The 13,814-nt window shown below is 43.0% G+C and overlaps 1 protein-coding gene across 3 annotated transcripts; it reads right to left on the reverse strand.

The window, feature by feature from the left end:
- Nucleotides 1–976: 976 nt before the first annotated feature.
- On the reverse strand, nucleotides 977–9,231 carry LOC138945491 (micronuclear linker histone polyprotein-like). 3 transcript variants are annotated; one of them, XM_070316927.1, is made up of 5 exons: nucleotides 9,077–9,231; nucleotides 6,447–7,388; nucleotides 5,323–5,372; nucleotides 2,347–2,569; nucleotides 977–1,825 (listed from the first exon to the last, which is right to left on the reverse strand). In XM_070316927.1, the coding sequence occupies exons 2-5, from the start codon at nucleotides 6,455–6,457 to the stop codon at nucleotides 1,342–1,344; spliced, it is 768 nt and encodes a 255-aa protein (XP_070173028.1). In that variant the 5' UTR covers nucleotides 6,458–7,388; nucleotides 9,077–9,231; the 3' UTR covers nucleotides 977–1,341. The 3 variants fall into 3 exon arrangements, with proteins under 3 accessions (XP_070173028.1, XP_070173027.1, XP_070173026.1); XM_070316926.1 differs by having other exon boundaries at nucleotides 8,951–9,217; XM_070316925.1 differs by lacking the exons at nucleotides 5,323–5,372; nucleotides 6,447–7,388; nucleotides 9,077–9,231 and adding an exon at nucleotides 3,576–3,797 and having other exon boundaries at nucleotides 979–1,825.
- Nucleotides 9,232–13,814: the final 4,583 nt, after the last annotated feature.

The following is a 13,814-nucleotide window of genomic DNA, read 5'->3' on the forward strand; positions in this document are numbered from 1 at the left end:
AAACTGGAATAATGGACAAACTCATAAATCATACAGATAAAAAGAAGAACCCTAGACAAACATCATGATATGCGTTACTTGGGGGAAAATTATACATTGACTTAGTACGAAGCGGTAAAGTCCGAAAGTAAATGGAATCGGCTAAATTCCTGCGCGAGTACCTGTCTGCATAAATTAGCAATCTTTGCAGAGGAACCAAGCATCACTCATTACAACCAAATCCTTATAAACAAACTAAAATTATATGCAACATAGGTACGGGATATGTAATAGTGATACAAAAATGACAAAACAATGATTGAAAAGACAAAGATGAGTTTGTGAGAATCAATTTCTCTCGACGATACATGAAAACCGGTCAAGGTCAGAGTGACGCTTTGGTCAGTTCGAAGCATTATCGTAAATAACACAATAATATGCAGCCATCCAGCCTAATCAGTGACTTCTATGCAAACCTAAATATAATTAGGACCGTATCAAAGATAAAAGGGACTTTGAAAGATAGAAGTTAGGTAGATATATAAAGAAAGGTATTTTATTAGAATTTGCGCCGGCAAGGTGCGTGCGCAGCATCGTATCGTCTGCTATGGGGTGGGTATCCCGTTTGTACTGTACACAAGGCTGTTTCGCTATGCGATGATTAGAGTGTTTAGGGTAGCGAAGTGCACTTGGCTACAAAACAAAGAGGGATGTTACGTTATTGCGCAACAGTGTGACTGTGAGCACCAGGCTATTCGATGTACAGGGAGACTACTCTCCCCACTTCCTCTCTCTTGCTTCCTGCATGAAGATACGAGCACATGGAATGAAGACTCCGTGTTTTATGTCGAATCTTTGAATGTATGCTACGCATAACACAACAATCAGCTCAGGTGGAATTGTGTAACTAGTAACAGGCAGATCTGTTCAGGGAGACTGTGCGTCAGGAAAGGTATGAACTTAGTTAACATGTTGTTAACACAACTGCCCAAAGTATGACAAAATGTTTTGTTGTCTCAGATTTTTTCGCCAGACGTACTTGAAAACATCCTGTGTCGCTGTTATTTTTGTTTGTTCATTTTATGTCATCTTCTTTTTCTTGCATGCCATCTAGAACTCCTCAAAATTGCAATGTACGAAATAAACTTGGCCCAGTTAAGGACAGGCTTTAAACGTCTGCAACATACACATTATGCTGTCATTATTTCCCAGGCTAGTCTTCTACAGTAGAGCAATTTAAGTTTTACGCCCTAATGACAAAGCCATTAGGAGCATGTCACCCCGGGTGTTACCCCGACTTTATATGAGATACCCAGTTGTATGCATGTGTAGTCAAGTGGCGTACACAGTCTTTTTGTGTAATTATCTCCAGCCCGACCCAGTTGCCTCCCCTGTCGATCGTTCCCTTCCAGGGAATCCTTCTGTGGACTCCTGGTAATCCATCTCCGCTTCGTAGCCATCTCCCTCGGCTTGCTTTTCTCTGACGTTGTTGGATCTGTTAAATCCCGAGTGGTCGTCTGCAGTGGTTTCTGCTGCGGGTTCTCCCCTTGGCCTCTGGGCACCTTGGTTCTCGTCCTCCGAGCTCTCAAAGGCGTCGTCTTCGCTGCCGCTCTGCAGCTGCATTTCTGACGTGGAGACTGCTTCATCGTACTCCCCTACCTCTTCGTCAAAGTAAGGGCGACTCGACAAGGACTCTGCAGGCGCCTTGCTTGTAGACTGATCCCCTCTGTAGTTTTCGTTTCTGTCACGGCGTTCTTGAGTGCCCTCATGAGACCTGGAAGCGACCATGTCGTCTGCTTTGAAGTGTCCCCGCGCGTCGCCAGGCGGAGAGGCGGCAAACCCGTTCCTGGACGAGTCAAGGGAAATTATAGTGTATATAAATACATGGCTAGATATATAGTATTGCTTGATACATGGGAAGTGACGGAGTGAGACAGGACAAGAACACACAAAAAACGTAACATCCAAGAAATCCAAGTTTCAAGCAATCTGAATTTCGTCTCTTCGTTGCATTCTCCATGATACGATGCTATGGAAACAATTCTTATTCTCTGAATGGTTAATGGTCTGTGCAAGACATGGTGTAAATATATTCTTACAATTTATTTTTATCTGAACGAGTCTGTTAATGTTGCTACAAAAAAACGAATTCTTCAACTTTAAATGGTTAATGAATGGTCTGCGCAAGTTATATCATTATGCTAGATACACATGTATATTCTTACAAATCCTTACCTGAACGAATGTGATGATGTTGCTATAATAAACATATTCTTCTAGTCTGAATGGTCATAGGCCTGCGCACGACTTGTATTGCTAGTTAGGGTACATGTATTTTCTTAAAAAATAAAATAAATAAGTACTTACGTCGACGAGTGAGACGATGATGTTTCAGACAGTGGGTTGTCACGGCGTGCCTTTTTCCTTTGTGTCTCGTCAGATGTCTTTGGCTCTCTCTGAGCCCCTAAGCCATCTCCGGAGGATCCACTGGGAGGTTTTGCATCAACTGCTGCGTCCCCTTTCTTGGCACTGGTGGCGCCACCTCGCCCCTTGCCGCTAATCGTTCTTGCGTCGTTCGATTTGCTAGCGCCTTCAAATAAAACACAAGGGAAAAAGTAAATATTGGTTCAGCTACTTTTGAAGGTACTATAATCACACTGTGGACCCTTTCTGAAGCATCTGACTGAGCCGGTGTCACGAACTGAAAACTCTGCCTGAACAATCCTTCTCATTGCGGTCAATGCGCATGCGCTAAAATGGGGAGATTAATCAGGTCGTGAACAACCTAACCCTAACCCTAATCCTTACCCTAATCCTAACCCTAATCATAATCCTAACCCTAACCCATGGTTCATTCGGTCAAAGGGTCGCATTTATTAAGTCCAAGATTGGCGCATGCGCATTGACCGCAATGAAAAGGATTGTTCAGCAGAGGTTTCAGTTCGTGACATCGGTTAGTACGTCTCTTTTGGGCCACCTCAACAGTAAAACAAAAAATGGTGGTAGATATCTATAATAAAAACCGATTGTCGCAAAAACGACGAGCATGCTTTGGGAAAAGACACAGAAGTAGATGCACAACATTGTTTGCCTTACCGTTCACGTCACTATACCGTTTTTGCCTAGGACGTTTGTGCTTATGCTGTTTTTTGGCTTCAAATGGGGAAACATGTCACTATTTCTAGCTTTTTCAGGCATTATCTTCCCGGTCGTTCATAATGTCTTACAAATTAGTACACTACACGTAGTTGAAAGTGCAGCCACTGCGGTTTTATCGATGAAGCTTACGACGAAATAAGTAAAGGGTTTTGGAGAAATATGTAAAAAGAGAACAAAACCCACTGAAAATTCAGGACGTGCCGTCTGAAGTGTAGTGAACGTGCCGTCTTCAAAAACGAGAAGGTACATGTGAGACACACACACACACACACACACACACACACACACACACACACACACACACACACACACACACACACACACACACACACACACACACACTCTCTCTCTCAGTCTCTCTCTCTCTCTCTCTCTCTCTCTCATTTTTCGAGTCAGAGTGTACAGCCTCCCTTGTCATCATTTTAACCTTCACCCACCAGGTTTGTCATTCGGCAGCGATCTTTTCTGCTGTGACGTCATCGCCTGTGACGCGGCACTAGCTGGACTCTTGGCACATATGACCCTGTGACGCGGCCAATGCAGTTTCTGACAGTCACGCGAGCAGTAACGTATCATCAGACATCCGGTACATCGTTTTAGCCCCGCCTCCTTTTTATATTTAGTCAAGTTTTGACTAAATATTTTAACATCGAGGGGGAATCGAAACGAGGGTCGTGGTGTATGTGCGTGTGCGTGTGTGTGTCTGTGTGTGTGTGTGTAGAGCGATTCAGACTAAACTACTGGACCGATCTTTATGAAATTTGACATGAGAGTTCCTGGGTATGAAATCCCCGAACGTTTTTTCATTTTTTTGATAAATGTCTTTGATGACGTCATATCCGGCTTTTCGTGAAAGTTGAGGCGGCACTGTCACGCCCTCATTTTTCAACCAAATTGGTTGAAATTTTGGTCAAGTAATCTTCGACGAAGCCCGGGGTTCGGTATTGCATTTCAGCTTGGTGGCTTAAAAATTAATTAATGACTTTGGTCATTAAAAATCTGAAAATTGTAAAAAAAAATAAAAATTTATAAAACGATCCAACGATCTTATTCTCCATCATTTGCTGATTCCAAAAACATATAAATATGTTATATTCGGATTAAAAACAAGCTCTGAAAATTAAATATATACAAATTCTTATCAAATTTTTTTTTCGAAATCAATTCAAAAACACTTTCATCTTATTCCTTGTCGGTTCCTGATTCCAAAAATATATAGATATGATATGTTTGGATTAAAAACACGCTCAGAAAGTTAAAACGAAGAGAGGTACAGAAAAGCGTGCTATCCTTCTTAGCGCAACGAATACCCCGCTCTTCTTGTCAATTCCACGGGCACTGCCTTTGCCACGGGCGGTGGAGTGACGATGCTACGAGTATACGGTCTTGCTGCGTTGCGTTGCGTTCAGTTTCATTCTGTGAGTTCGACAGCTACTTGACTAAATATTGTATTTTCGCCTTACGCGACTTGTTTATATTTAGTCAAGGGTATGAAATCCCCGAACGTTTTTTTCATTTTTTGGATAAATGTCTTTGATGACGTCATATCCGGCTTTTCGTGAAAGTTGAGGCGGCACTGTCACGCCCTCATTTTTCAACCAAATTGGTTGAAATTTTGGTCAAGTAATCTTCGACGAAGCCCGGACTTCGGTATTGCATTTCAGCTTGGTGGCTTAAAAATTAATTAATGACTTTGGTCATTAAAAATCTGAAAATTGTAAAAAAAAATAAAAATTTATAAAACGATCCAAATTTACGTTTATCTTATTTTCCATCATTTGCTGATTCCAAAAACATATAAATATGTTATATTCGGATTAAAAACAAGCTCTGAAAATTAAATATATAAAAATTATTATCAAAATTAAATTGTCCAAATCAATTTAAAAACACTTTCATCTTATTCCTTGTCGGTTCCTGATTCCAAAAACATATAGATATGATATGTTTGGATTAAAAACACGCTCAGAAAGTTAAAACAAAGAGAGGTACAGAAACGCGTGCTATCCTTCTTAGCGCAACTACTACCCCGCTCTTCTTGTCAATTTCACTGCCTTTGCCATGAGCGGTGGACTGACGATGGCGATGCTACGAGTATACGGTCTTGCTGAAAAATGGCATTGCGTTCAGTTTCACTCTGTGAGTTCGACAGCTACTTGACTAAATATTGTATTTTCGCCTTACGCGACTTGTTCCACACTGTCCGCACACTTGAGTCATGCTGCCTGGCTGATCTGGAGGGCAAAGAAATAAAATAAAATAAAATGTATATTTTAACAAATAATTTAAATAATAAATAAATATATACAAAATACAATATACATAAATACATAAATACCTACAGATAAAAAAACAATAAAAATAAATACAAACAATCAACAAAGTCTTGGCATCACTGGGTAATATCCACTTTTCTTTGTCCATTCTATAACTCTTTGCTTGGCATAAAGATCTAACAAAGGAACGGCAAGGAGTGATTGACATCGATGACTTCAAGTTCTAGAAGGCTTAGCATGGGTTATGATCTCTCAGTGTACCATTAATTTTGTCCCTTGGTGCATACATTACTTCTTCAAGTTCTTCTGCTCAGTGTACCATTACTTCTGCCTCTTAGTGTACCATAACTTCTGCCCCTCGGTATACCACTGGGCCGGGATGTAGCTCAGTCGGTTGCGCGCTGGATTTGTATCCAGTTGGCCGCTGTCAGCGTGAGTTCGTCCCCACGTTCGGCGAGAGATTTATTTCTCAGAGTCAACTTTGTGTGCAGACTCTCCTCGGTGTCCGAACACCCCCGTGTGTACACGCAAGTACAAGACCAAGTGCGCACGAAAAAGATCCTGTAATTCATGTCAGAGCGGTTCGGTGGGTTATAGAAACACGAAAATACCCAGCATGCTTCCTCCGAAAACGGCGTATGGCTGCCTAAATGGCGGGGTAAAAAACGGTCATACACGTAAAATTCCACTCGTGCAAAAAACACGAGTGAACGTGGGAGTTTCAGCCCACGAACGCAGAAGAAGAAGAAGAAGGTATACCACTACTTCTGCTTCTCAATGTACCATAGAGTATCATTACTTCTGCTTGTCGGTGTAGAATATTAGCCCATCGGTGTACCATTACTTACGTCTCTCCGTCTCGCACCCGTACCTCTTAGTGAACGATTACTTCCGTCACTCAGTGTACCATTACTTCTGGCTTAGTGCACCAATAGTTTTGCGTCGAAGTACACCCAAACCCATGCAATACATTTTCTTTCATCTAAACTGTCAACGGGATTTTAAATTTCATTAATTAGAGTCGTCACATACACCATCTTCATTCTCGATCCATCGCAATCACCTTCCTCGCCAGCAAGTTGCTCTAACCGGCACGGTTGGCCTAGTGGTAAGGCGTCCGCCCCGTGATCGGGAGGTCGTGGGTTCTTTAAAAGACTTTAAAATTGGCAATCTAGTGGCTGCTCCGCCTTGCATCTGGCATTATGGGGTTAGTGCTAGGACTGGTTGGTCCGGTGTCAGAATAATGTGACTGGGTGAGACATGAAGCCTGTGCTGCGACTTATGTCTTGTGTGTGGCGCACGTTATATGTCAAAGCAGCACCCGCCCTGATATGGCCCTTCGTGGTCGGCTGGGCGTTAAGCAAAAATAAAAACAAAACAAAAAGTTGCTCAAGCAGCCATGCAAAAAAACAAGAACAGGAACAACAACAAAAGCTGCGTTTTGGGCTGGTTGCCGCAAACGCCCCTTTTCCCAATACAGCATTACCTTCTTCCTCGGGGGAAACAAAAAGGGTCGGGATGGGGGTCTAGATGGAGGGGACAGAAAGCGAACGATAGCGAGCGTGGAGGAGGAGGGAAGCTTTGTTGAGATATTTCTGAAATTCAGTTGTAGCCTGGGCAGTAAGACCGCTACATTTAAGTACATGTACTTCAATAAAACTGTTGGATTTTGTAGCTGCTTTTTTTCCAATCACTGAAATTAACTTCTTTCAAGATGGCACAGAAGTGGTGCCATACACAGATCAGTCCATGTTAGTATCATTCGCACATTTCACTGACCTGACGTACTCTCCACTGATGACGTGGATGCTGACGTAGTAGTACTTTTACGACACGAGACCTTGTGACGCAACCAGTCACGTGCTTGGCAGTCACGTGAGCAGTATCGTGTGGCCAGACATCCCGTACAGCGACGCAGCCCCTCCCCACGTTTTCCGCACTGACCGCACTCTTGAGACATGATGTATGGGCAGCCTGTCGTGACAAAATCATTTTCGATACTTTGTTGTCACATCGCTGGAAAATGTGGGTCGCTTCCTCCTGGTGGAAAGCTAGCAGCAACCGAGTCGCAGTACTCAGGTGTGTGCGTGTTTAGGTGTAACAGCTACCGTACCTGCACTTATGGTGACACGGGGGTGGAACATGGATACCGTCTCGATCTGAGTCTGCACATAAAGCTGACCCGTGTCCCGGTGTCACGAACTGAACACTGTGCCTGAACAATCCCTCTCAATTTAGTCAATGCGCATCCGCTAACATGGGGAGATTAATCAGGTCATGAACAACCTAACCCTATAACCCTATAACCCTAACCCTAACCCATGGTTCGTTCGGTCAAAGGGTCGCATTTTTTAAGTCCAAGATTGGCGCGTGCATTGTATTTAGGCAAATGGTTCTGAAATGTTCAAAGCAATCCACCTGGTCATTGTGAAAGATAGCGCTGCTTGTTGTTAAACTCCACAAAAATGACACAAAAAGGTAGAGAAAGTGTGAATTTAATGACACGTGTAATACTTCAGTGTCGCAATCTATTTGGGGGGGGTCGAATTTATCATATTCAAAATTTAGCTATAGTAAGGTGTGCTGGCACTCCAAATGACCACAGGCACACGACACTGGTTTAAAAAAAGAAGGGTCGAACCCGACCGAGGTCAATGTGACCGTTTTAATCTCCCAAGCTGCTTTTATGCTCAAATCAGTGCCAGATGCCTTTGGTACAAGATTACAGGTAGACTATATTTCTATTTGGACTCACGGTTTGGCCCGTAAACACCTATACTTACGAGACAGCACCAGGCACAGACACAAGAAAAGTCAATCGAGTGTGTGCGCGCCGCCAGACTGTATTGTTATCGATTGGAACCAACTTGACTGAGTATTCGCTAAGATATGTCTTGTTCATAAAGGTTGTTCTAAATAACAATAATCTCTCGCGCCGATAAACATGTTTGTCAATACTTCGGTTATGTTCAACATTACTGACTTATAGAATTGCATAGTCTACATGAGGCCATGCATGATCAACGTAGTAACAAACCTAAATCACTATGTTTCAGAACCCATAATATATGCCTAGTTAGTAAAGAAACAGCAGACGAGGCGCGGGGGAGGAGGAAACGGGGAAGGGGGGTATCAAGCTCAGAACCACGTTCATGCGCAAAGCAGTATTTATACATGCATCAGAGTTACGGGCAGCAACAAGAAAGCGTTTTTGTGTGTGCGCACACATAGCGGCGACACTGACACACTCACACACACACACTGGCACACACACTCACCGGGCACTGGCACACACACACACACACACCGTTGTACACACACACACACACACACACACACACACACACACACACACACACCGGCACGACACATCAGATTGGTAAAATTCAGTGACAAACACATCGGCACACCCACACACACACACAAGCACACACTGCGGGCACACTGCGGACACACACACACACACACACACACACACACACACACAAACATCATACGGCTTGACGGCACACACTGCAATAATACAGGACACTTACCTCGATTATGCAAATAAATTCATCACATTTTAACTGTCTACAAAACAATCATCAGTATGGTGTTTTTTTTTCACAGGAGACACACACTTCTCTCTGTGTCTCTAATTTCACACACTTACAACGTACCAGTCAAGCTTTCCACAAAACAACGCTTGTTTGAAGCTTATTTCACCCGACAAAACAGGTCGTATGCTCAATGTTCCAACAAGCTCTTAGACATTCAGTGCACAGATCTCGCAACAAACACTGCGCGAAAATACTCGACGCAAACTACTTTATTTCCTCTGCAGGCATCAAAACAATTCGAACGCCAGCCGAGAATTTTCCAGGCGAAGCAAGATCCGTCTAGCGAAAACCCCGTTTCCTATGATTAGAACCAAGAGCAATAACTCCGCCAAGCAGTGTGTTTTGTGTCACGTCGATGGCAACTTGCGTATCTTTATACTTTCTTGCTAAAGCAACTTGTAATGGGAATCGTCTATGTTATCGGGTTGTAAACTTCAAATTGTTAGCCTTGTTTTGAAGGGGAAATTGCACTGTCTCTTAATCCTAATTAAAACAAATATGGAGGTTCAAGTTTGTAGCATTTTATTGAAAGGAAATAGGCTGGGACATACGATCGATAAAAAGGCGGAGTGTTCGGGAAAAGAAGAAGGCGGCGCTGGTCTGAATTGTGTCATTTCTACAGGCGCCAAAAATGTGTTAACATATTTATCCCGTATGTGTCACGTGCGCGTGTGTGTGTGTGTGTCAGTGTGGGTGTGTGTGTGTGTGTGTGGGTGTGTGTGTGTGTCAGTGTGTGCCGGTTTGTGTGTGTGTGTATGTCAGTGTGTGTGTGTGTGTGTCAGTGTGTGTGTGTGCGTCGGTGTGTGTGTGTCAGTGTGTGTGTGCAGTGTGTGTGTGTGTGTGTCAGTGTGTGTGTGTGTTTGTGTGTGTGTGTGTGTGTGTGTTAGTGTGTGTGTGTGTGTGTGTGTGTGTGTGTGTGTGTGTGTGTGGAATATACCGTCCCATCTGTGCCGGCTTCGAACCTGGAACTTGTGACCTAGCACATGGAAGGCTGATCGACGTCCATAACACTCTGCTTTATTTCGCTCATATTGTGGCATAGGTAATAGCTAACAAATAACAAACAAACAAACCAAAAATATCATATCGTAGTCCGACGGTTTTCTGGAATATAAACTTTACGCCAGTCGTGTACTAATTCTAATTTGAAGCTTACCACCTGTTATTTGGTTTCCGAGGCTGCATTGACATTAAACTGAGTCAAGTGGCGTGTGTGCAACGGTGTGTGTGTGTGTTTGAGTGTGTGTAGCGATTCAAAAAAACTTCTGGACAGACCTGCATGAAGCTTAATATTCTTGCATTAAGTACACTCTTCAAAAAAAGTTAAGGATCCCTTTTTACAAGCACGCCACACAAAACAGACAAGACCGAATTCTTTCATTTTAAACAAATTATGTAATTGAACAACCAAGGAGTAATGACAAACAAAGCAAAGATCAAACGCGGCAGCGACAATTTAGCTAGAGTGTGTCAAACGTGACAACCATCGAAAATGGAATTCACAACAATGTGAACCAGTGTCAATAATGGAGTGGATCAGGTTGCATATGAATGCAATGGGAACTCCATTCCACTCCTGCTGGAGCCATTGCAGCAGTTGACCCAGATTGGCAGGAGGAGGGTGATGTTGCTGTACCTGACGACAAAGCTCGTCCCACATGTGCTCTTTGGGGTTCAGGTCCGGGCTGTTGGCTGGCCACAGCATCCTGTTGACCCTGGCCTGCTGGATGAAGGTGTTTACAGCTGCAGAGCGATGGGGAGGTGCGTTGTCATCCTGAAGTATCGCACGAGGGCCGATCGCTTGGAGGGCTCAGTGGAACGACCAGGGGTTGCAGGATCTCAGCATTCTGGTAGCGGACACCGGTCAAGTTGCCCACTACATGGTACAGAGGTGTCCTTAGACGTGTGCTGATCCCTCCCCAGACCATCACAGAGCCTCCGCCAAAACGCTGTCGTTCCAGAACAGCGCGTTCTGCGAAGCGCTCTCCGCGACGCCTCCACACTCGGATGCGACCATCAGCAGGTTCCAAGCAAAAGCGGGACTCATCTGTACACAACACCTAAGCCCACTGCTGACGTTGCCACCTCACATGTTGAGTGCACCAGGCTCGGCGAGCTGCTCGGTGATTAGCAGTCAAGGTTGTTCCTCGGACTGGACGCCTTGCACGCAAGCCAAAGTTGTGTGAGCTGTTTCGGATCGTCTGACCACTAACAGCAGTGTCGGTGGTAGCTTGAAAGCGTTGCCTAATGTTGTTTGCCGTAGCCATTCTTTGTTGCATGGCCTGCCTCTGAATGAAGCGATCCTCTCTTTGTGTGGTGACTCTGGGCCGACCAGAACGTTGTCGCTCCTGCACTCTTCCAGTTGCTTGGAATCTCTGTTTTAGTCTGATGATGACAGAGGGAGCCACTGCAAGCCTCTGGGCCACTTGCCTGGCAGCAACACCGTCTTGTAGCCATCCTATTGCCCTTCCTCTATCCAAATCGCTCAGTTTTCTTCGTGGGGGCATGTTGCTACTGTGCATAATTATGTCAGCGTGTCAACCTTTAATCACAAGCTGGCGAGCGATGTTCATAGCCAGGACCCTGTTGTAGCACGTGCATCACAACCTTTTGCCCTGGTATGCGTTCTGCAAATTTCATGGGGCTATAAAAAACACCCTTTTTCTTCCAAAATGCAGAAGCTTTTGAGAAGTCCCACAAAGGGAAATAACTCTGCCTGCCAAACAAAATTCTAGGTCAAGACTCATTGTTCATTTGTTAATTCAAACACATTAATCTTTTAATTATCATGTCGATGTTTAATTTTTTGGCAATTTTTTATAATTAGATCCATTTTTTCAACCGATCATTAACTTTTTTTGAAGAGTGTACTTGCAGAATACATCCCCAGACATTGCTTTTCTGTTGTTGATAAATGTATTTGATAACTTCAAATCCGGCTATTCGACCCCAGTTGTCAATGAAATTAATAGAAACCTTGGTCAAGCTTAAATTTTAAGCATAAAAATTAAAAAAATGAGTTTAAATTAAATTGTTAGTATTGGATTCAAAAATGATTGCATTGTGTTCCTTATCTTTCGGATGAGACGAAAAACCGAGGTCCCTTTGTGTACACTACATTGGGGTGTGCACGTTAAAGATCCCACGATTGACAAAAGGGTCTTTCCTGGCAAAATTGTATAGGCATAGATAAAAATGTCCACCAAAATACCCGTGTGACTTGGAATAATAGGCCGTGAAAAGTAGGATATGCGCCGAAATGGCTGCGATCTGCTGGCCGATGTGAATGCGTGATGTATAGTGTAAAACAATTCCATCTCACACGGCATAAATAAATCCCTGCGCCTTGAATATGTGCGCGATATAAATTGCATAAAAAAAAAAATTAAAAGAATCCCTGCGCTTAGAACTGTACCCACGGAATACGCGCGATATAAGCCTCATATTGATTGATTGATTGATCATATCCTGAATCCATAAATAAATAGGCATGCTTACTCCGAAAATATGCTCACAGTTAAAGGCACACTCAGCTTCACGTAAACCATCCGTTTCTGGTCACAGACACTGTCAGGCTTTTACACACAGCACAAACACCCTTTCGTTTAAGCACTCACCGCTTGAAAACATTCTAGGTGCCCTCCGAAAAGAGCGAGCATTTTTCAAAGAATGTATTTTTGCGTGGCCAGCCGGATTGTCTAGTACCACAATCGGACGCCTCGTTTTGGCGCTAGAACTAACTTTTAAAATCTAAATAATAAATTGACAGCTTGTAACACAAACATTCTTAAATCATAAAAGATTTCTTTTTTCACTGACAAGATCAGTACAACTCAAAGTTTTGAAAATTTAAAAAAAGGGAGCCCGGAAGCAGGAAAAGCAAGGTCGTGTTTCCCAAGCAGACGAATTTACTGCATATAGCTTGCTTCTTTGAAGCCAACTGCCGCCGATAATTTCGTGTGACTCGCAGTCGTTTGTTGCATTTTAGATTCAGAGGTTCACAATAACGTCCTATTGCAGATACAGCGAGTCGCATTGAAATCACAAACTGACGACGAAATTGTGAAAAAAAAGGAAAGTATGTGACACGGGTCCACGATGGCTCAGGGGTAAAATAAACCACGAAATCTGGTGTGTGGTTTACGCAAGCTAAATAGCCATTGAAACAAACTGTGCCATTTAATGCTGTTAAATGCTATTGCAAGTGTGTTCCATAAGGTTAAAACTGACTGTGCCATTTAATGCTGTTAAATGCTATTGCAAGTGTGTTCCATAAGGTTAAAACTGACTGTGCCATTTAATGCTGTTAAATGCTATTGCAAGTGTGTTCCATAAGGTTAAAACTGACTGTGCCATTTAATGCTGTTAAATGCTATTGCAAGTGTGTTCCATAAGGTTAAAACTGACTGTGCCATTTAATGCTGTTAAATGCTATTGCAAGTGTGTTCCATAAGGTTAAAACTGACTGTGCCATTTAATGCTGTTAAATGCTATTGCAAGTGTGTTCCATAAGGTTAAAACTGACTGTGCCATTTAATGCTGTTAAATGCTATTGCAAGTGTGTTCCATGAGGTTAAAACTGACTGTGCCATTTAATGCTGTTAAATGCTATTGCAAGTGTGTTCCATAAGGTTAAAACTGACTGTGCCATTTAATGCTGTTAAATGCTATTGCAAGTGTGTTCCATAAGGTTAAAACTGCTCTTTTCGCGATAAGATTTGAATCGTTCTGTAAACTATTTGAGACAGACTGGGGCTTTTATAGCTTGAAAATAGGTTATATAGGTATGCGTTTGCAT

Source organism: Littorina saxatilis, linkage group LG13 (genome assembly GCF_037325665.1).
Source record: "Littorina saxatilis isolate snail1 linkage group LG13, US_GU_Lsax_2.0, whole genome shotgun sequence".
Classification (NCBI taxonomy): Eukaryota; Metazoa; Mollusca; class Gastropoda; order Littorinimorpha; family Littorinidae; genus Littorina; species Littorina saxatilis.